This window comes from Pinus tabuliformis, chromosome 5_2, assembly GCF_031772625.1.
Source record: "Pinus tabuliformis cultivar Carrire ecotype Pingquan chromosome 5_2, CPIR1, whole genome shotgun sequence".
Classification (NCBI taxonomy): Eukaryota; Viridiplantae; Streptophyta; class Pinopsida; order Pinales; family Pinaceae; genus Pinus; species Pinus tabuliformis.
Window position 1 is genome coordinate 774,515,999 of NC_142306.1, and position 21,976 is coordinate 774,537,974.

Below are 21,976 nucleotides of genomic sequence, written 5' to 3' on the forward strand. Positions count from 1 at the left end.
GCATTTCAAGATGTAAACTTTGTTGCTTAGTTGTTTTATGGCCATGGTTGGAGCCGAGCCTTGAATTGGTAAGTTTTTAAGTGGGATGAGTTGAGATTGGACATGAGTAACCTAAGATGTTTTATTGGCAGTTCTTAGGTGAACAAGGCGTAGTCTAGTTGTAGCAACTATAACTTGGTTAAGTTGTTGTAGTCGAGGCAGGACTTGGTTGGGTTCCCAGGTCTTAAAAAATTTAAGGGAAGTTGTGAGGGCATGATAGATAAGGAGTTCCAGGGCATGCCAATGAATTAAAAGGTGTGCTAACACATGGCAGACAGTGTCAATGGATGTTGAGGAGTGTTAGGGAGTGTCAGGGGAATACAAGGGATAACTAGGTCAAAATGCTTGGAAATGAACGAATAAGAGTGTGTGCCAAGGAGTGTAAGTGAATTACATATGTCCCAAGGATGAATTTTTTAGGAGAAGTTATGAATAAGACTTGTAGGAGGCAAGCCTATGGTTGTGATAAGGCGTGGACAAAGAAAATTCAAAAAAAAAGGGAGACTTTGGGTTCGGCACAATATTGTTTTGCTAATGAATTGGTTGGGTTTCTAAGTGGCAAAAGAATTAAGGCTATCTATGAGGGTGTGACAACTAGGGAGTGCCAAGGTATTCTAGGGAATGTAAGGTTCCCAATTCGTGGAAAAATGTAATACTAGCTATGAGGGCATGACTGCCAAGGTGTGTTAGGAAATGCTAGGGCATGCTAACATGTTCTAGATAGTATGAAGTCATGTCAAACAAGCTAAGATGTGCCAAGTGTTAAGGCCTGCCAAGATGTGTAAGGGTGTTACAATGCATGTCAGGGACTATCAAGGGAACAAAATGGAGGAACAAGTTAAACTACAAGGAAATGAACACATAATAGGGTTAATAAGTCATCAATTTACCTTTTCCATGAGGGTCATGCTAGGGACACCAACACTAGGTGCCAATAGGTGCTAAGTGCCAAGTGTGAGTGCATTCTAAGTGTCAAATCTTCCTCTGTTGCTTCTCATCTACTTTCCAATAATTTATCTCAAATAACTTTAATATTAAACCATGCCAAAGCAAACCAAGTCATCTCAATGAATGCCAAACATGATAAGGCTTACCAAGTGCCAATGCATGTCAGGGAGTGTCATGCATGCTATGAAGTGGCATATCATGTCGAAGAGTGCTAAGGTGTGCTAGAGAGTGCCAATGCATGCTGAGGAGTGTTAGGGGGTATTAGGACAACACAAGGGAGAACTAGGTGAAAATGCATGGAACTGAATGAAAATGAGGGTGTGTCAGGGAGTATCAATGAGTGTTAGTTGTCAGGCGAAGGAGGGAGTGAAAAGGTATGCTACGAACGGATAAGGCATGCAATGGAATATCATGGCATGTAAATAAGTGCTAGAGTGTGCTAGGTAGTTCCGGGGTATGCTAACATGTTCCAAATAGTGCAAAGGCTTGCCAAGACATGTCAGGTGCTAAGACATGCTAGGATGTGCAGGGTGCCAGAGTATGCCAATATGCATCAAGGAGTTTCAAGGCAACAAAAGGAATAACCAAGCTAAAATGAAATGAAATGAACATATAAGAGGGTTAATAAGTTAGGACTTTATCTTTTTCAAAAGGGGCATGTTATACACACTAATAATATATTCCAATACATGCCGAGTGCCAATGTGTGCCAAGGGCTAATGTATGTCAATGCAATATTATGCCAAGGTGTTCCAGGGCATGCTAGGGACTACAGGGCATGCCAACACATGCTAGGCGAGTTCTATGCTATACTAGGGAATGCCAACATGTGCTTGGGCATCCTACTCATGGAAAGATGTTCTAGGTAGAAAGATATTCTACGTACAAAGATGTTCCAAGATATGTGAGGTGACAAAGAATGTTAGTGTGTTCGAAAGCATCCTATGGTGTGCCATGAGTGTTGAGGAGTTCTAGGTCTCTCTCATTAATAGAATTGATAGATATTGATTATCTATTAAATAATATAGTTCCTACACATACTAGTGGAACTTTATCTAAAGGGAATTTGCTAGATAATAAACCTAATAGAGATGAATCATGTGTTGACTCATAGGAAAACTATATTTTTATGACTTGAGGGAAATGATACACATTAATTACTTCTTAACAAATTGACTGACTCTAACCACTATGGCCTTGGACACATAATGAAAAGGACTCCACAACAATGGTCTTAATCAATTATCTTTTGACAAAATATATAGTAACAGGTACATAGAATCATAAAAAACACATTAGAATGATCAATGATGATGAACACTTTTTTATTGTCACCAAAAGTAACCAAAAGGAGCATTGGTGAGGGTCAATAAAATTAATTATAAATATTATTTATTTATAATTAATTAATATAATTTGGTTCAAATATTTTAATTTATTTTTTATATAGAAATTGATATTTTTTCCCTAGTTTTTCTTTAATAATTATTCCTCCCTTCATTTTAATAAAGTTGCTCCTTTAACTTAATAATTATATTTCTAATGCTAGAATATAATAATTTCTATATAACTAAATTAATATATTAATTATTATATTGATCAATTATAAATATTATTTATAATTATTAGTATGAATTGATTTAATATATTAAATTAATTTATAGAAATTAATATATTTTAATTCAATCTATTATCTAAATAAAAAAAAATTAATATCAATTCTATCTTTAGGTTATAAACCTAATTATTAAAAATTTTAAAAAATTTTAATAAAATTTCAATAAAGCATTAAAAAAAAAAAAAAAAATTATTAAAATGAAAAATAAATTAAAAATAAAAATAGAAAAATAAATTAAAAATAAATTAATATAAATTTTTTTAAAAAATTTATTAAAATGAAAAATAAAAATTTTTAAAATATTAATTATTATATATTAATTAAAAAATTTTAAAAATATTAATTATTATATATTAATTAAAATTTTTAAAAATATTATATATATTAATATTATATATTAATTAAATTTTTAAAAATTTATTAAAATGAAAAATAATTTTTTTTAAATATTAATTATTATATATTAATAAAAAAATTTAAAAATTTTAATAAAATTTCAAATAAAGCATAAGAAAATTTATTAAAATGAAAAATAAATTAAAAATTAAAAATAAAAATAAAATAATTGAAATAAATTTAGATTCAAGCCGACCTGTGCTATTCCTTAAAAATTTTATCCTCATGGGTATTTATTCTATCCTTTCTGCTCTTCTTTTATCATCATTCGCAAGCCCTGATGATGGATCCCATTTGGGATTTGAAACGTTGGTATAAAAATGTTCATACTGTGGATTCTTCGGTCAATGGTTCAAAATATAATCACTAGAAGTGTCAGTAAATAGAGAATTAGTGATGGGCCTTTAACGACCCTCACCAAAAGTGTCACTAAATAAAGAATTAGTGATGACTCTTTAATGACCCTCACCAAAAGTGTCACTGAAAATGGCTTTGGTGACAAACCTTAAAGGACCATCACTTTATGCACTTACAACAACGTTTTTTTAAGGAGCATCATCATATACGACATTGGTGACAGAACTTAAAGGCCCATCACATGCATGAACCTCACCAATGAGCTTTTTTCTTGTAGTGCTCCTTAACTCTTTAATTCATTCAAAGATTCCTCCACCATATCTCATCAGCTCGGAGTTACATGCAGTCATTCCAACTGAGTTCATTGGAAGCCAAGCCAGTGAGAGTGAAGACAAGTCATTCTTGAGTTTGGGAGCCAAGTATCCCTAATTTTTAGGAAGATGTTGGTAGCTTTAATTTTTATAAATAATAAGGCGGAGGTCCTCATTAGGATTCCATTTTTTGTTGTAGCCAAGAGGGAATTTAGAGCTAAGACATTGTGACTTTTAATATTATGTTGTATTTGATATTTTGATGATAATGAGAAGGTTTACCTTGATCCAACACTGAGTTGAATGAGCAGGGTTATGCTCTTGGGTTAGGGACCAACCCTAGCAACAGAGGTTCCTCTCTTTGTACATGTATTCTTAGATTAAAATAATAGTTAGCTACTAAAGTTATTTCTGCTTTGTTTAGTTTAACCAATATTTGAATGATTGTTTAGTATTGTTTCTATTAATTGAAGAAGTAGATAATTGGTACAATAGCGAGAACGAATACTTTAGAAAATATTGTGACAGTGGCCCCTTCCTCATCTCCCTCCTAGGATCATGGTTTGAGGGAAACACTCTCATAGCCCCAAAAACATATTTATCTTTTGATCATTCCATAGCTTAGGGTTCATTGATGAATAGGTCTTTGTTTATGACTTATCAGAAGCACCTGAAGTTTTCATTTTGTTTATTTAGTTTGCTATATTTTAATAAGTTAGTTCATTTCATAGATCTAGTCACTAACCATCAATAACTTGGTTTTCTCAAATTCAACTCATATTTTCCCTAGTTATATGAAGTTATGCATAAATGATGAGAAGAACATATTTTCTTGAAGCGATTGGGGATGTGCAAGGAGGAACTCATCCCTACAACCTCATATAAGTCTTCTCCACCTTCTTCCAAGGCCTACAAACCCTAATCCAAATCTTTGTTTTGTAGCCACCGTGGACAACCACCTTAGGCAAATTCGACCTTCCTGAAGTGTTGGGCTGAGCCTTGGGTAATGTGCACCTTCCCTACACCCTATTTAACCATTTTAAATATTTACAACACTTCATTTCACATTGCCTACCTTCGTATGGCCTTCTCATGACTCCTTGTAGAAAACAAGGACATATTGTAGTAAACCATGACATCCTGTAGCAGATCCTCTAGAAGCTACAGGATCTCCTATAGCAGCCTGTTTTAACCTGTTTTGAGAAAAAAAATAGCTTGAGAATAGGGTATGCCCTCCTCTTCTCTTCCATACCTCTTAATTCCATCTGAGACCAACTCTCTCATGCTTCTCTCACCTGCAAAGATTGGATAGCATAACCAAGGATTTACATTTCTAATTTAGAAATTAAGAAACTCTTTTTCTGCAATTTCATCATGAGATAGTTAGTGCATGCATATATGAATCATGGAGTAATAAAATAACTTTCCATGTCTAGTTAGTCCAAATAACTAGATGATAAGATGCAAGGTTAGATTAGTTCTCTTTTTCAAGTAGTTTATGTCATTTCATAGCTAGATGATGTCATGGTGTTTCCTAGCATTTTCCCTTTAGTAAATTTCATTTCATCAATAGTCAAGCACTTAATTTCCTATATTGGAGCTAGATTTTCATTCACTATTAGTAGTCAAACTCCTTCTAGTCAATAGAAGACTGGTCTGAAACCCTAATGGTCCATCGCCCCAGTTGAAAAGTGACATGAGTAGACTGTTGCATCTGTTGTGCATATAGCACTATCACCTCCAAGTTTGTACGAAACCCCTGGTTGATAAAGTAAAGTTGGTAGCCCTAGGAGTTGTAGCATCCTTGTTGCAATACTGAGGCTCATCCCTCCTACTTCCACTAACCAAGTCATTCGTTTAAGTAATAACACTAAACCTAATCCCTTATGGCTTAATGAGGTTTATGATTGTTGGGAACGAGATCCCCCAAGGACAATTTTGGGGCTAAAAGCCCATGTTTTGGGTTGAATTTTGTAACAAAATAGTAAAGTCTCTGCATTTTGTGGTCACGAAGTGAGAAGGTGTCATGAGTCATAAAGGATTGTCCACCCTTATTTTTGTAAAGTAAAGTCGGCTGTAAAAGATCTACCCATGGTCCGTGGAGCATGGGATTATATAAAAAGAGCTAAGCTCCAAGTAGTTTTAGAGTCACGAATTGGAGTCGGATAGTCATAGCCCTGAAGTAAGAAGTCTAAATTTCGGGTCATAGCGTAGGTAGAGGCTCTGCAATTGAGCGCGCAAAGGCCTAGGGTGGAAGTCCGCAGCTGAGTGCGCGGATCCCTGCAGTTGTGTGCACAGGGCAGATAGAGTCTGTAATTACTTGAAAATATCAATAAAGAGAAGTATTCTGCAATTCTTTGTCTTTGTTTCTGGTTACTGCATCTTGACATGTTATGCATGAATTTCATTTATAATGCTTATGTGATGCGCGAATACATGTAATTACATTGGTTAAGTGAATGCAAGTAAGAACATCTGTTTACACGGTGCTAACTACGATTGGTTAAGAAGATAAGTAAGACACTTAGACTAGTTTTGGAATCTACATGTACGCCACCCTAGCAGCGCGAAAGTACCTGAGCTACAGGTTAGTGCTGCTTGAATGCCAATTGTACCTTTTCATGGAGGTACTAACGGTCGGAATAGAGGGCTAATCTGGCAAGCCCTAGAACTAAGTGACCTGCACGAAGGCAAGAATAGAAGGAATAAATCGACATCATGACCATCTCAGGGTGCAGAAACTTGGTTCCAACATCCCCACATACTGCTTCGGGTGAGACTTCGGTCTGCGCTCTACGGGCTGATGTCGAAAGGGCCAGTATTGTAGGGATTTGTTTGGCTAACTAACGTTGAACCTAGTTTAGGCCCCAACAAGTCAACAATGATCTAGCTAGTAAACTCAAAAAGAAATTATGAAGACACTATTGATAACCTTTTTGGTGTCGAGCTAATTAAGATTTGTAGTTCCCAAGACTTGATTATTTTTAATGGGATTAATAAGTGGCATTCCTCTGTCCAGATGAATTGTATTCATGGGTGTGACAGTGGTGTTTTGGACTATGCAATATCTGATACCAAAGTTCTCAGCCGTATTGCTAATTTTAATGTCCTAAATAACCATTAGTCCGACTCTGATCACATACCTCTATACTTAACCCTTAACCTTGATATTTACACCAACCAAATGCATAAGAATGGTGAGAGCCAAAGATATTCATTTCGAAAAAAGAAAAAAGGATCTCTTCTTAAAATATTTAATAAGGGAATTAGGTTTCTTAACATATAATGACAACGTTGATCACATCTACCACCCGTGGTAAGATAATGATTATATGTATGACAGGAAAATGATTCGAGATGGTTTGAATGAAACTGTTAAGTGTGAAAAAATTAGGGTGTAAAAAAATCTTATCAAAAGGAAGAAAGGGACTATATAAACAAGAGGCAAGATCATATTCTTAACCTCTCTAAAGTTGAGCCTAGAAATTTTTAGAGGAACATTCTTTTCTATAAATTGAAAGAAAATGATATGATCCCCTTAAAGGAATCATATATCTATCTTAAGAAACTTTATTACTGCTCGAACACCATGGGAAAAATCACAAGAACTCTTATAGAGGAAGATACCTTTCCTTTGCAAGGCATAGAGTTCAAGATTAAAAATCCCACCAATAATAAAGATGGGGATATTGAAGGGTACCAAGCTAAAATTATTAAAATAGGAAGGTCCATCCTCATCACGCGCGTACACAATCTCCTCAACTTGGCAGTAACATATGGCATCGCTAAGCTATGGACGCAAAGACTTATTGTGCCTATATTTAAAAGTGGGGATAAAAATGTTCCCTCTAACTATAGGACTATTATGATCAGCCACATTTTAGTCAAATTATATGGGATGACTTTCGAAAAGAATATTAGCACATGGCTTGAAATCCATGGTAAAAGAGCCAAAGGTAAAATTTGTTTTATAAGGAACCACTCTACTGTTGACCACCTTGTCACTCTTAGGACCATTGTCGAGGATTGTCATAATAGTAAAGCTGATCTCTTCTATTATTTTGTTGATACTAGAAAATATTTTGACTTTGTTCCTCGAGAGAAGTTATGGAAACAACTCAATGAGATTATGGTTCCTCTCGATTTGAGGGTTGATGTTACTATATTATATGAGAATGTTATTTTTAGGCTTAAGACCATAAGGGTTGGTCTACAAAAATTAAATCCAATATTGGTGCTAAGAAATTTTTCCCCTATCTCCTACCTTTTTTGGCATTTACATTGATCAGCTTAAAGAGTGATTAGAAGCTGCTGGATGTGAAGGACGCAAGGTTAATGGGATATTCATTACTCTTCTCCTTTATGATGATGATATCATTCTTCTTTCTAGGAGCCCTAATGATCTCGACAAGCATCTTAAAACCCTCCATGAATACTGCTCTAAGATGGGTATCACTACTAATACTAACAAGACTAAAGTCCTGAATATTAAATACAAAAGGATCACCTATGGTAATTTCATTTACGATAATAATTACTTAGAGAAAGTTTCTTCATACAAATATTGATGTATTGACATTCACCATTAGCTCAACTGGAACTATAGCATTGAGAAAAGGATTCTAGGAGGTTTGCAAGCATACTATGAGCTTGAAAATATTTGTAAGATGACTGATCTTTGGGTTTGGTTTAAAAAAAGTTCCTCTTCAAGATTCATCACCCCTATTATTTTATATGGGTGTTAAGTTTGATGTTGCATGATATTATTGGAGAAATATTGAAATGATCCAAAAGAAATTTATATCCTACAACCTCAAGATTACAGGTAGTACACCCTACACTATTCTCTTGATTGAAGGTAGCATTTCCCCCATTGAAAGAACCATTATATTTAGGTATCTGATGTATAAGAAGAAGTTGTTCAACTTGAAAGCCAAGAGGCTCCCCAAAATTGCTTCTAACTCTATTCAAAACTACCTTCACCTCAAACAATGTTGGCATAAGGATGCCAAGCCCAGGCTCGACCATTGGGGGATAATGGAGGAGATAATCTTGGGGAATAATGATAATATTAAAAAAACCATTACTTCCAAATTTAAGGATAATTTGTGGAGTGATAAGGAGTTAGAGGGGAAAAGTAAGTTAAGGTATTATAAGGAGGTAATCAACGCACACTTGCTAACCAAAATTAATTTTTTGTCTTAACCAGACAAAAATGAACATAACAAAGATTAGAAAAAATTCATATGAGATTCGAAGTGAAACCAAACATTGGTCTATTCCCAAGACACCTTGGGAAGAAAGAATATGCTTACTCTATGATGCTAAGAGAGTCGAAGATAAAAAACACTTTCTCTTTGGATTGCCCAACCCTTACTCACATCGTTTCTCATTTTCAAAAAATTTGCCCCACTACCAACCTCCTTGACTTGTTGAGTCAACAAAACTACAATGACCTCAAAACGCTTCTCTCCCTTCTTTTTTATAACAAATATAAAATTTTAAATAATCTAAATTAATCGCTTCATTCTTAAGGTCCATTAAACCATATTGATCTTAGTGGGCATTAATCATGATCATCATCTATCATATAATTGTATAAGGAATATATATATGTGTGTGTGTGTGTGTTTTTATTAAATTTTATTTATTTATTCATTCATTCTGTCATAAATATGGATTTATGGAAAAAAAATTGTTCTTTGTTTTATTTAAATTCAATTATTTTGCATGTAATTATTAATAAATTAATATAGATTTTTTTTTTTAATATGCATATATATTAGTAAATATAAATAAATATTATTAACACTTGGATATATTAATATTCTATTCATTTTAGTCTTTCTAATTTATGATTTATTAATTTTTAATGTAATTCATTCATCATTTTATTATTTTTGAACTTTTTAATTCCATTATTTTTTAAAATATTTTTTTAATTTAGATTCTTATGTTAAAAGAACATATTAATTATCTTTTAGCATTAGAATTTGATCGTCATAATTATTTTCCCTTATTTTCATGTCTGCTATGTTTAAATGTTTTTTTCCCTCACACTCACCATCCTAGTCCGATGTGAACCACATTGGCTAGCTCAAAATGCATTGACTAAAGATTTATGAATAAAATTTTAAAGTGAGGATAAAATTTGTTGGTCTATGAATAAACAAGATGGAACTATTACAATTAGGAAGGCTTACAAGGTCATAAAGGGTGATCTGTAGTGTTTTATTAAATGGTGGCAACGTTATAAATGGAAAGCTCAAGGTTCACTACTTGTTGTTGTCGTAAGGGAGAGTTCTCACATGGTAACAAAATAGGTTGAGAGAGCCTAAATCTTTCTCTTCTTTACTATCAAAATTCTAATTCAAAGTTCTCTCCTTTTGTAGATTACCCATTTTGAAGAATTATTCGAAATTCAGTTTTTCTTTTCTCAACATTTTTGGGTGATGGTTTAGGCGATGTGTAGAAGAGTGTCTTTGGATGTGGGTTCAAAGCATTTGGTCCTCTTGTTAAAAAATTATTCCTATGTTTGTGGTTTGTGGAATATGTTTGGGAAGAAACAAAGTGTTGTTTGAGGATTTTGTGTAAATGTGGTTGATATAGCTCATAAATTAGAGACTCTTTCATTGAATAGGTGAGACCTCTTAAGGATAAAATAAAGTGGGTTATCTAGTTTTTTGTGGGTTTTTTTATTTTTATTTTAATGGAGCATGTCAGAAGGAAAAATGTGGTGTTAGTGTTGTTATATTTCTTCCACAAAATCGAGTTCTAAAGTGTAAGGTGGGATTGGGTCAAGGGACAAATTTTGTTGCTTAATTGATTGTAATGTGATGCGCTTTAAGGATGTTAGTTTTCAGTTAGATTAAAGTTTTTAGGTTGGTCAAAGACTCCAAACTATTGGTGGATTAGTTGCATAGGAAGAATAATTTGATGACTTGCAAATTTTATCTTCAAGAGAATAATTTTTTAGCTAACTTATTGTCCAAAAAAGCTTTAGTGTTAGATGCTGCTCAATTTTTGGAGTTTTTTTTATAGTGCTTTTATAGCATATATAGTGCTTAGAATTTTAGAGAAGGGATTAAATTTTGCCCTTGCTCCCAAGAAAATTCTAGTAGCAGATATTATGTGTGATGTGGAATACGGGATAAAGGGCTTACCAGATAATATTAAAGACAATATTCGGCAAGACTGTGTGTTTATACTTAGGAAAGCAAAGCTCCCTAAGAATAACATTAGCAAGGATGATTTCGAAGCCCTAAAATCCTTGAAAATGATCCCAGACATCATCGTTTTAAAAGCATAAAAAGGTGGGGTTGTTATCATCATCGAAAAGGAAGATTATCGTAAGAAGATGCTGCATTACCTGGTCAACAACGGTACCTACAGGAAACTTGACAGGAATCCCTTGAAAAAGATTTCTAGGACGGTTGCTCTTGCCATTAAATCTAGTAACACTGTTGGCTCCTTTAGCCATAAGCTTATTGAAAGCAACCCCATCACTCCCAGGATCTATGGGCTCCCTAAAATTCACAAAGAAGGGGTCCCCGTTAGACCCATTGTCAATACCATAGGTGGGCCTACCTATCTTTTAGCTAAGTATTTAGCCACGAAGCTTAAGCCCCTGATAGGTCAAACAGAGTCCTTTGTCAAGGACTCTGCTTCATTTGTTAGTGAATTACAGGGTATGAAATTTGATCCAAGAGATTGTCTTGTTAGTTTTGATGTTCTTTCCCTATACACTAACATCCCCATCAAGGAGGCCCTTGATGTCATCTTTCGCCTTACTAATCCCGATACTACTAGATAGTTGAGATTTGCCTCACTTCTACTTTTTTCCATTTTGAAGGTGAGTTCTATGAATAAACCTGTGGGGTGGCCATGGGTTCCCCCCTATCCCCTATAGTTGTAAACCTGTTCATGGAATACTTTGAATCCAAAGCCTTATCCACAACTGTTTTTAAACCTGAGCATTGGAAAACATTTGTTGATGACACCTGCTCCATATGGCAGCACGGTCCAGATAAGTTAGATAGCTTTCTCGAGCATATTAATAATCAATCTAACTCTGTAAAGTTCACCATGGAGCGAGAAGTTAAGGGTTCCCTTCCTTTCCTTGATGTCCTCATTTCAAGAAAACGTGATGAATCTTTCTCCCATCCGGTATTTCGTAAAAAGACTCATACTGAGCAGTATCTTCATGTGAATTCCCATCATTTCCCTACTCAGAAGATAGGTGTTCTCGTCACGTTAGCCACTCGTGCTCTTAGGATTTCTGATTAAGACTACCTTTCTAAAGAAAAGTCCCATCTCCTTAATGTCTTTGTCTAGAATGGTTATAGTAGATAGGAAGGTGTTAAAGCTTTCCTCAAAGCTAGTAAGGGTCCTGAGGTCAAGTCTGACACTATTTATCATCGTTCAGGAGTTCACCTCCCCTTTATCTAAGGGACGACTGACATGATTGCTAGGATCATGAAGAAACATGATGTTCCCTCAACCTTTAGACCCCTCGACACCATTAGAAGTTCCCCAAAGTCTGTTAAAGACCTAGTGAACCCTATGGATTTGAAAGGTGTTTATGTCATCTTGTGCTCGTGTGGGACCTCATACATTGGCAAAACGGGTCAGTCTATTATCCAAAGGATTAAGGAACACGATGTTGATATCAAGCATGGGAGGACCAAATCTTCTGTTTTGGTGGAGCATGCAATGAAGACCAAGCATCATATATGCATTGAGGAGCCTAAGGTCGTCGCTAAGATTTCTCAATTTCATCACCGAGTTTAGAGAAGGCATTGAAATCGAGAGGTCCTCTAATAATATTAATAGGGGTGATGGCTGGAAAATTAGTAGCTGTTGGATCCCCGCCCTCTCTTCTTAGTTTTCCTCCTCTCCTCTTTGTCTAACCTTTTTTCCCCTTTAATTTCCCCTTTATTCTTCCTTTTATTGATTTTCATTAGAGAGGATTACCATTTCTTTTTATTGATGTTATTAATTGTTTAATAATATTATTCATGTATTCATTATTGGTTTTTATCATCAATATTATTAATTCTTATATTTTTACTTGTTTATTATTATTATTATTATTATTATTTAGATCCCCCTTATTATTGTCTTATATTTTTTAGTATATATTTTTTGGTATGATTATGTATTCACTTTTAATATGCATAGGCTATTTATTTTATTTTTTCATTCACTATCATTGTTTATATCTAAAAAGAAATAAATAATTAATTAATTATTGATTTATTTATATTTATTTATTATTATTATTTATTTATTTTCCATTGGGTTAATCAAATAAATATTTAAATAATAACAATAGGTAAATAAATAATAAATAAATAATGGAAGGAATAGATAAATAAATTTTTATTAATTATTAATTATTACAATTTAAGTAAAATATAGTTGCTTAATTATATTATAATAATAATATTTTATAAATTAATTAATAAATATATGAATAAACAATATAATTCTCTTTCCCTAGTAAAAAATAGTGGTTTTCATCTAACCGTTAAGTTGACCTTTCTTCTTATTTACCCTGCTTGTGAGATCTGTCTCTTCATCTTGCTTGTGAGATCTGTCTCTTCATCTTGTCCTGAAGATGAACCACACATGTTGGAACAGGTGAGCCAAATATTTTCAATATAATTTCCTTGGAAAATCTTCACATATCAACATATATATCTTCTAATATTTTATGCTAAAAATGATTACTTACTATTCTAATATACTCTAGATCTAACTTAAGTTATTACGGTTTTTGTAAGTATATGGTGAATAAGATTATGAAAATGAATTGTTTTTAACAGCCACAAAATTATACCTTTCGATTTTATAATAAAACATAAAAATATATATTTTTTATTTTTTTTATTATTAAATACAATAATGAATAAATTTACCTTTAAAATCAATCAAAGAGGAATTCCCTCCCAACTACTTACAACTCTAGATCTGACTTAAGTTATTACTGTTTTTGTAAATATATAGTGAACAAGATCAGAGAGAAATGAGCACCCGAGGGCTCCACGGGCACAAAGGAAAATCTGCGTCATAAACGGGTATAGACTAAATTGAGGGCGAAGTAAAACATGAAAATCGCTACGACGATGATCAATGTGCCGGCTATATATAACACATCGTCGCCGGCTGTTAGTGCCGCCGAGGGGGCATAGAAATTCTCGCGGTAAGGTGGCTCGCTGTAATTATACAAGATTCCATTGTAATTCATGTCGTTGAAGGCCATGGCGGATGCTGAATCTATCTCCGTGGGCATTGGCTATAAATATGGATGAAGATGGTGAACACGAATTTGAAACTATTGGTTTGTGATGTGTGCATAGCAACTCAAAAAAAATGGATTGTGCATTAAAATATCAAAAAGTGAATAATATAATGCATAACACGTTTAAAACATGAAACAAAACACCTATATAAGGATATGCGGTTCAAAGGTTTGAAATACTTTACTTCTAATAACACCCCACTAAACTCATCATCGTTGATGTCGAATTTCTGCATGCGACACAATAAACATTTTGTCATCTCATATATCAACATATATATCTTTTAATATTTTATGTTAAAGATAATTACTTAGTAGGTTAAAGAAATCTCAACCAGCTCAATAACCCATAAACTGAATGTTACAAAATGACCTCTAAAATATTGTGCCACCCAACTACTTTGATAAGTCTCAAATGTGGTATATATTAATATATAATCTTAGATGAACTTCATAGAATAAATACTTCTGGAGCTTTTCTTACTTACAAAACTAAGTAAAAGTTGCAACAATCTTAACAATTCACGAAGATAAATTCAAACCTTTGATATTTTTAGGTAAGAAATATCATCAATAATGATATTCAAATAAAAAATAATCTATCTATTTATAAATAAAGATAAATGTACCTGAAAACAAAACTATTAGTTGTTAGATGTGAAAGTTCAATATAATGTTAAAGCAATTAACCGATACCACGATGACAATTTAATGTCCACAAAAATTATAAAATTCATATTTAAAATAGGATCTCACAGTCCGTATTTTATATTTAAAGTCGGTTGTTATATAAAAATATATATATGATTTTTAAATGTTTTTAGTTATAGAAAACATGCTAGATTGTCCATTCCTATTTATTATTATTAAATTAAATTGTAATAATAATAATTTTCATTATGCCTCAATATAGTGTGGACGGGCTTTCACGTTTAAAATACTTTTGTGAGCGGAGAAGAACTCGACGGCTAGGGTTCTGACCACAACACCGACGGCGCAGTCTGCACAGTTCAGGATTCCTTCACGGGCCTGACCCAAAACCCTGTTTCGACACAGCGTTGCAGGGTTCTAGCGCAGTACAATGGAATCTCCCCAGGGGGGGCGTCAACGCCCTCCCCCAAAGCAAACACCTCGCAGCAAGGACCTGAACGGACAATTGTATTTGGGTCTGTTGATGAGGAAGTGATAAACAAAGAGAACCGGCAACAATACGGGCACAAGGAGATGGGCGGTCAGAAGGACAAGACCGGCGTCACACAAGGTAGAAAGGAAAAACCAGAAGAAGTTTCGAAGGTCTCTTCGACTACTTGCAAGCCAATAGCTACAGAACGGCCCAGAATAGAGCTGTCGGGACATAAGATTGACAAACGAATCGAATACATGAGGGATCATGCCCTCATCGGGAAATTTATAGGGTTTTGGCCGACAGAAAAAGCCTTATATGGCTGGATTGCAGCGAAGTGGAAACCCAAAGGAGATGTGACTTTGCAGCTAGGGCCGAAAGGTTTCTTTACTGTGATTTTCTTTTGCCTTGAAGACAAATACAGAATTCTGGGAGCAGGGCCTTACTTTTTTAACTCAGCTGGTCTGTATTTGAGGGAATGGATACCAAGATTTAACCCGGACAAGGAAGATCTCACCTGGGCACCAGTCTGGATCAGGATGTATTCACTTCCAGATGAGTATTGGGACGAAGATATTCTCAAAAATATAGGAAATGGATTGGCGGAATACATCAAAGCAGCACAAGAAACAAAAATGCGCAGATACACTTCCTATGCTCGCATCTGCGTATTCATGTGCCTGGACAAAGCTTTGCCAGAATCGGTAAGTCTCTCTCACTGTGACGAAGAATGGATTCAACCTCTGGATTATGAACATGTCCCTTTTCGTTGCCGAAAATGCCACGCTCTCGGGCATCTATTCAGGGACTGTCCCCTGAATGCCAAAGCCAATGCTCCTGATCCCTCTGATACTCTGACCCATGATGGCTTCACCAAAGCCCCTAGCCGAAAGCGAGCGCACAAAAAACCTTCAAACGGGAATAAGCCCCAGCAAGACAATGCCCATGGCCCTGCTTCAAAGAACAGCTTTGAAATTCTTGCTCAGACCTCGGAAGAGCAAGCCCCGATCTCCAAGCCTAGCCCCGCTCCTCCTTCTTCCTCTTCCCAACCCCCTCCTACAGCCTCCCCCTCTAAACTTCAAATCCCCAATGTCATTCTAGCAAACCTCAAGGAAGGTCGAAAAGAGCCGGCAGGAAAAGACAGTGACATGGACGTTGATGGAAATCTAGATCCCCTCCAAAGCTCAGAGATTAACACTGAAGGAAGCAGCCAAGTGCAACAGATGGATGAAGAACCAGAAAGCATAGATCTGAACGGTCTAGACATTTTGGAACTAGAATTAGCATGCAAAAAGAAGGCTTACGACAGTATCCCAGAGCTTCAGCTCAACAAACTGGAAGTGGTCATCTCAAGGGCCTATCAACAGCAACAGCTAGGTATCCAGCCAGGAAGCCATTGGGATGGAAGCCTTCCCCCAAAAGACACCAAAAAGAGAGGAAGAAGAACGGATCTCCAGCGAACAATCGAGATCGGGAAAATCCTGGTGGACTCAGGCAGGTATGCTAAATTGACGAAGTACTATAAACCCTCTATTAATAGTTGATCCATGAAGCTTATATCATGGAACCTAAGGGGGCTCAACAGCCCAGGAAAACTCAGAATGTTAAAAAACATGATTAAAATGGAAAAGCCGCAACTATGCTTTCTCCAGGAAACCAAGTGTAACAGCTCTACATTAGGCAGCATCCTCTCCAAAGCATGGCCGGGTTGTCAATCGGTGGCAGTGGATGCGTCTGGCGCTTCAGGGGCGCTTGTCATTGCATGGAACACACAAGCGTTAACTCTCTCTGATTTTCACGCTTCTCATTACCTCATCCAGGCTGCCTTCCACATTCTAGGCACCAATATTCATGGAAACCTATCAAATGTATATTTCCTGCAGGATACAGGAAATAAAATTGCTCTTCTCAACACCATAGAAGCTCTGAATAACAACAGGAGGCATCTGCTCTGGATTATTGGTGGGGATTTTAACATGATCACCAAGCTGGAGGAAAAGATTGGGGGAAGAAATAGAATGGAACAGGAGAACACCCATTTCAAGGATTTCATTCAGAACACCTCTCTCATAGACTTGCCTTTTTGTAATGGCACTTTTACCTGGAGCAATCGAAGAGCAGGCAAACATCAAATTGCCTCCAAACTGGATCGTTTCCTCATATCAGACAATGCGGTTCACCTAGGAGGAGACATTTCAGCTGCTATTCTTCCCCATACAGGTTCGGATCACTGGCCTATTGCCCTCCAATGGCAAAGACCAGGCGACTTTACCAGAAGACCCTTCCGCTTCGAAGAGTTCTGGCTCTCCCACCCATCTTTCAAAGACTTTTTCAAAACAACTTGGACAACCTTCATTCCGCCAGAAGGCTCCAAGATGTACCAGTTCCAACAGAAACTCAGATATTTAAAAAATCATCTAAAGCGTTGGAACAGGGAGACCTTTGGAAACATATTTAAGGCGCAACATGAATTAAACAAGGAACTGGCGGAACTCCAGCAAAAAATAAGCACAGAGGGTCACTATGAGGGAACTCTGGAGCAGGAGCAGCGCATCCACAACCAGCTGGAGGAAAGGAGGAAGCAGGAGGAAATATATTGGAAGCAAAAGTCCAGGATCAGATGGCTGAAGGAAGGTGAACGAAACACCAAATTCTTCCACCGAACCACTGTTCAACGAAGAATGCATAACAACATCCCTTTCATTCAAAAACAAGGAGTGGAAAAAGTTGAGAAGCATGAGGAAATTGAGGAGGAGTTCCTTAATCACTTCAAGCATGTTCATCAAGAGCCCGATGAAGACAGGCGACCGGCAATTGAGAGAATTACTAATAATGTGCCAAAGCTAATCACGGAGGAACATAATGAGCTTCTCCTTCGCCCTATTCTGACTCAGGAGGTGGATGCGGCCATGTCCCAGCTTAAGGAAGGAAAAGCCCCTCGCCCGGACGGATTCACCACTACTTTCTTTCACACCTTCTGGGAGCTTATAAAATTGGAGGTTTGGAAAATTGTAGAGGAATCGAGAGCTCTCCATTGGCTGCTTCCCTCTCTCAATTCAACCTTCATTGCCCTTATACCAAAAGAGGAGGATTCAATCACCCCACACAAATATAGGGCAATTGCTCTTTGCAACGTTATATACAAAGTCATCTCCAAAGTTATCGCCAACAGGTTAAAGCCCCTCTTGCCACTGCTCATCTCTCCGGAACAATCTGGGTATGTGGAAGGGAGACAGATCATGGATGGCATTCTCCTCACGCACGAGATCATACACTCACTCAAGCAGTCCAAGCAGGCAGGTATGATTCTTAAATTGGATCTTTCTAAGGCTTTTGATAAACTCAGCTGGACCTACATTTAACAGATGCTAACTGCCTTTGGATTTTGTTCTATGTGGATCCGCTGGATCATGAGTCTTATTTCATCCTCACACTTCTCCATCCTTGTGAACGGGATCCCTTCCCGCCCATTCAAACCATCCCGTGGAATCAGGCAAGGTGATCCCCTCTCCCCCTTCCTCTTTGTTCTAATGGCTGAAGGTCTGGGTCGTCACATTAAACATGCCCTCCACTCTCAACAGCTCAAAGGACTTTCCGTTCACAACACCCCTGCAACCTCTCATCAGCAGTTTTTTTATGACACCATGCTCTTTGGCTACCCTTCTGTCTAGGAAGCCTCCTACTTCAAAGCCTTGCTCAATGACTTCTCTGAAGCCTCTGGAACCAGCGTCAATAGCTCCAAATCGCAGATCTTCTTCTTTCACACTCCTCCAGTTGTTAAGACTGTTGTTGCTCGAATCCTGGGATTCCCCATTGCAACTCTCCCCTCTAAATACCTTGGAGCCCCCCTTACTGCTTCAGCCATCAAGCACTCCTCATGGTGAACTCTCATTGAGAAGCTCGAATCCCGTCTCAACCTCTGGACGCACAGAACTCTGAATTTGGCCAGTCGTGTAGTGCTCATAAAGTCAGTTCTTCAGGCAATGCCACTCTATCTGTTCTCAATCCTAGCAGTGCCAAAATGGGTCTTAAAAAGAATCAGGGATCTTCAGCGTGGATTCCTATGGGGCAGCACGGCAACTAATCGCAAATGGGCTCTTGTAAAATGGACCACTGTTTGCATGCCCAAAGATAAAGGGGGCATTGGGCTGAGAGACCCTGCGCACAGCAACTCCATCATGAGCGCTAAAATCTGGTGGCAATGGCTCTCTAACCCAGAAAAACCTTGGGCCAAAATTTGGATGGCCAAATATGCCAATCACAGACCTCAGGAGGAGCTCATCAGGTTCACTCCCAATGACAAAGGCTCGCTAATTTGGAATGCGGCCAAACAACACTTCCAGTTAATACAGCAACATAGTTTTTGGGAAGTGAGAGACGGCATAACTGCTCGATTCTGGACAGATGCATGGAACCAAATGCCACAGCTCAGCCGCATTCTTCATCCGCCTCCAGACTTCACTGGGGAGGAGCAGCAGCAAGAAAAGATCCGACAGTATTGGACTCAGGAGACGGAACATGGATTCAGGAAATGGAAACAGGGTAACTAGTTAATCATTAATACAAATCATCGAACTGCTGAGGAGCTGGAGAAGGAGCTATGGAAAAGAAGCATCAGACATGACGAAGGCAGAGACATTCTTCGCTGGGGATACCAACCAAAAGGTGCCTTCACCACATCTGAGGCCTACAAAATCATATGCAATAACCCTGCCCCCCCTGACCCAATATGGAGCAAAATCTGGGGTCTTGGATCCTGGCCCAAAGTCTCCTACTTCCTATGGTTGGTTGGTCATCAAAGAATCCTCACATGGGACAAACTTAGGCGCAGAAACTTTCATGGTCCCTCCATTTGTTATAACTGCAATCACCATGAGGAAACTCTCCAACACCTCCTGGACTCCTGCCCCTTAGCCAATCAGCTATGGGAAAAGGCAAGCTTTAGATGTCAAAGAAGATGCAGACTTGAGGACGACATCACCAACTCTTTAAGACATTGGCCACAGAATCCCTACAAAAGTGAGATTCTCAACTATTTATGGAACATAATCCCAGGGCTTCTCCTATGGAGCATATGGAAGGAAAGGAACAAACGCATATTCAAAAACCAGCGATCTCCGATAGAAAGTATTTGGAATATGCTTTGTGGGAATCTCAAAGAAACGCTGATGCTCCGATCATGGACGGAGGAGGATTTTCCAACTCTAGACAATGAGAAAGCCATTTTAGATAACTGGCAAATGCATCTACCTCAGGGACTACACAATAACGGCCCTACTAAAAGCAGCATCATAAACAAGGTCACCTGGACTGCTCCTCCAAAGCATACCTACAAGCTCAACTTTGATGGTGCCTCCAAAGGCAATCCTGGTATGGCCGGTTTTGGTGGAATTCTAAGGAATCACGAAGGCACTCCCCTGCAACTATACTTTGGGAACATTGGATGGGACACCAATAACTCGGCTGAGCTAGAGGGACTTTGGCAAGGGCTCCTTCTCGCTTGGAAACACAACTTCCAACCCCTGGAAGTGGAAGGAGACTCCCAGATCCTTATAAATATGGCCAAGCACCTCCTAAATGGATCTCAAGCAAGGAAAATTGCCACCAGTTGGAGGCTCGAAGCGAGGCTGGAAGCCATTGAACAAGCGCTCCACAGCAACAGGGCCATTACCTTCAATCACATAAAAAGGGAAGGCAACAAGGTCGCTGACCTCTTGGCCAACATAGGGGTGGAAAACGAGAATACCCTTCTCACAGGAAATCTGGATATTATACCAAATAATGATCAGGCACAGGAATGCGCTCGCCTGGTCCAAAGCGATGCAGCTCCCCCGGATGCGGGTGATAAGGTGGACAGGACGCGCGTTTAATGGAGGCCACATGCAGGCCATGCGTTGTCTTAAGGGTCACGCATGCAAGACGACATGTCTCTGGCCGCTAAGGAATAAATGGATTGATGTTCTCCAGAAGCAATTCAATGCTCTATCCGGCTCCTTGGTTCGAATGGAGAGAGCAGTAATGGCGGACGGGGTTCGAGGTAGCGGTAGGGATGTTAAAAGATGCGGTGGGATGGCTCTCTATGCACCGGTTCATGCTCAGTCCATGGTGCTCTGTGTGCAGGTTCTTGCTCGGTCTATGGTTCTTCAGGCTATAGTTCTTGCTCGGTCTATGGTTCTTCAGGCTATGGTTCTTCAGGCTATATTTCTTGCCAATTCCCTGACTGTTTTGGGTAGTCCTAAGCCTGGTCAGTTACTCAATTTCGAGCTGCTCTATATTATTGGTGACCCGGCAAATATGGTTAGGCCTCGACAACGAATGCTCAGCCGTCGAGGTTCCACCCGTGGCGGGTCTTCGCGTCCTCTAGTTGATGCTTCTCATCCCCATTGTTGCCACTGCGATTGCCACCAAACCTCTGAGGCCAACCCCCTTCAGACTAGCCAATTTCTGGACTCAAGCGCTCCTGATTCTGACCCAGCTCCCACGCCTGCCTTGGGTTCCGCCATTTTCAACTTTAGCAGTTCTCTGAATAGACCTCGAATCAGTGCCCATGTGTCGGTTCGCTTTCTCGAGGACTCTCCGGATGGTGGCGACTCTCAAGACAACAGGGGGAAGCATACTGCTGGCAACTCAGAGAATGTCATGGAGAAGCCTGCGGATGTCACAGAGAATGTCTCTAATCGCCCTCTGTCTCAGGAGGCGACGACCAGCAAAGGGGACAATGTCAACATGGACACTGCTCCCACCGCAGAGGAAGTGGAGAAATATGGATGGTGTACGGTGGTCGAGGAGGAGCCGGATGAATAGCCGCTCATCTGTTCGGAGTCCCGACCTCCCTCGCTGCTCAGGTTCTGTTTTGGTCTTATTGTTCATGTTATGTTGGC

General features: G+C 38.1%; 1 protein-coding gene across 1 annotated transcript; it reads left to right on the top strand.

Moving 5' to 3' along the window:
• The first annotated feature begins 13,984 nt into the window (after nt 1–13,984).
• Nucleotides 13,985–20,965, top strand: LOC149161565 (uncharacterized). The gene is made up of 7 exons (XM_089434920.1): nt 13,985–14,011; nt 14,945–16,593; nt 16,765–18,395; nt 18,461–18,588; nt 18,767–18,975; nt 19,168–19,637; nt 20,151–20,965. The coding sequence occupies exons 1-7, from the start codon at nt 13,985–13,987 to the stop codon at nt 20,963–20,965; spliced, it is 4,929 nt and encodes a 1,642-aa protein (XP_089291046.1).
• The last annotated feature ends 1,011 nt before the right edge of the window (nt 20,966–21,976 follow it).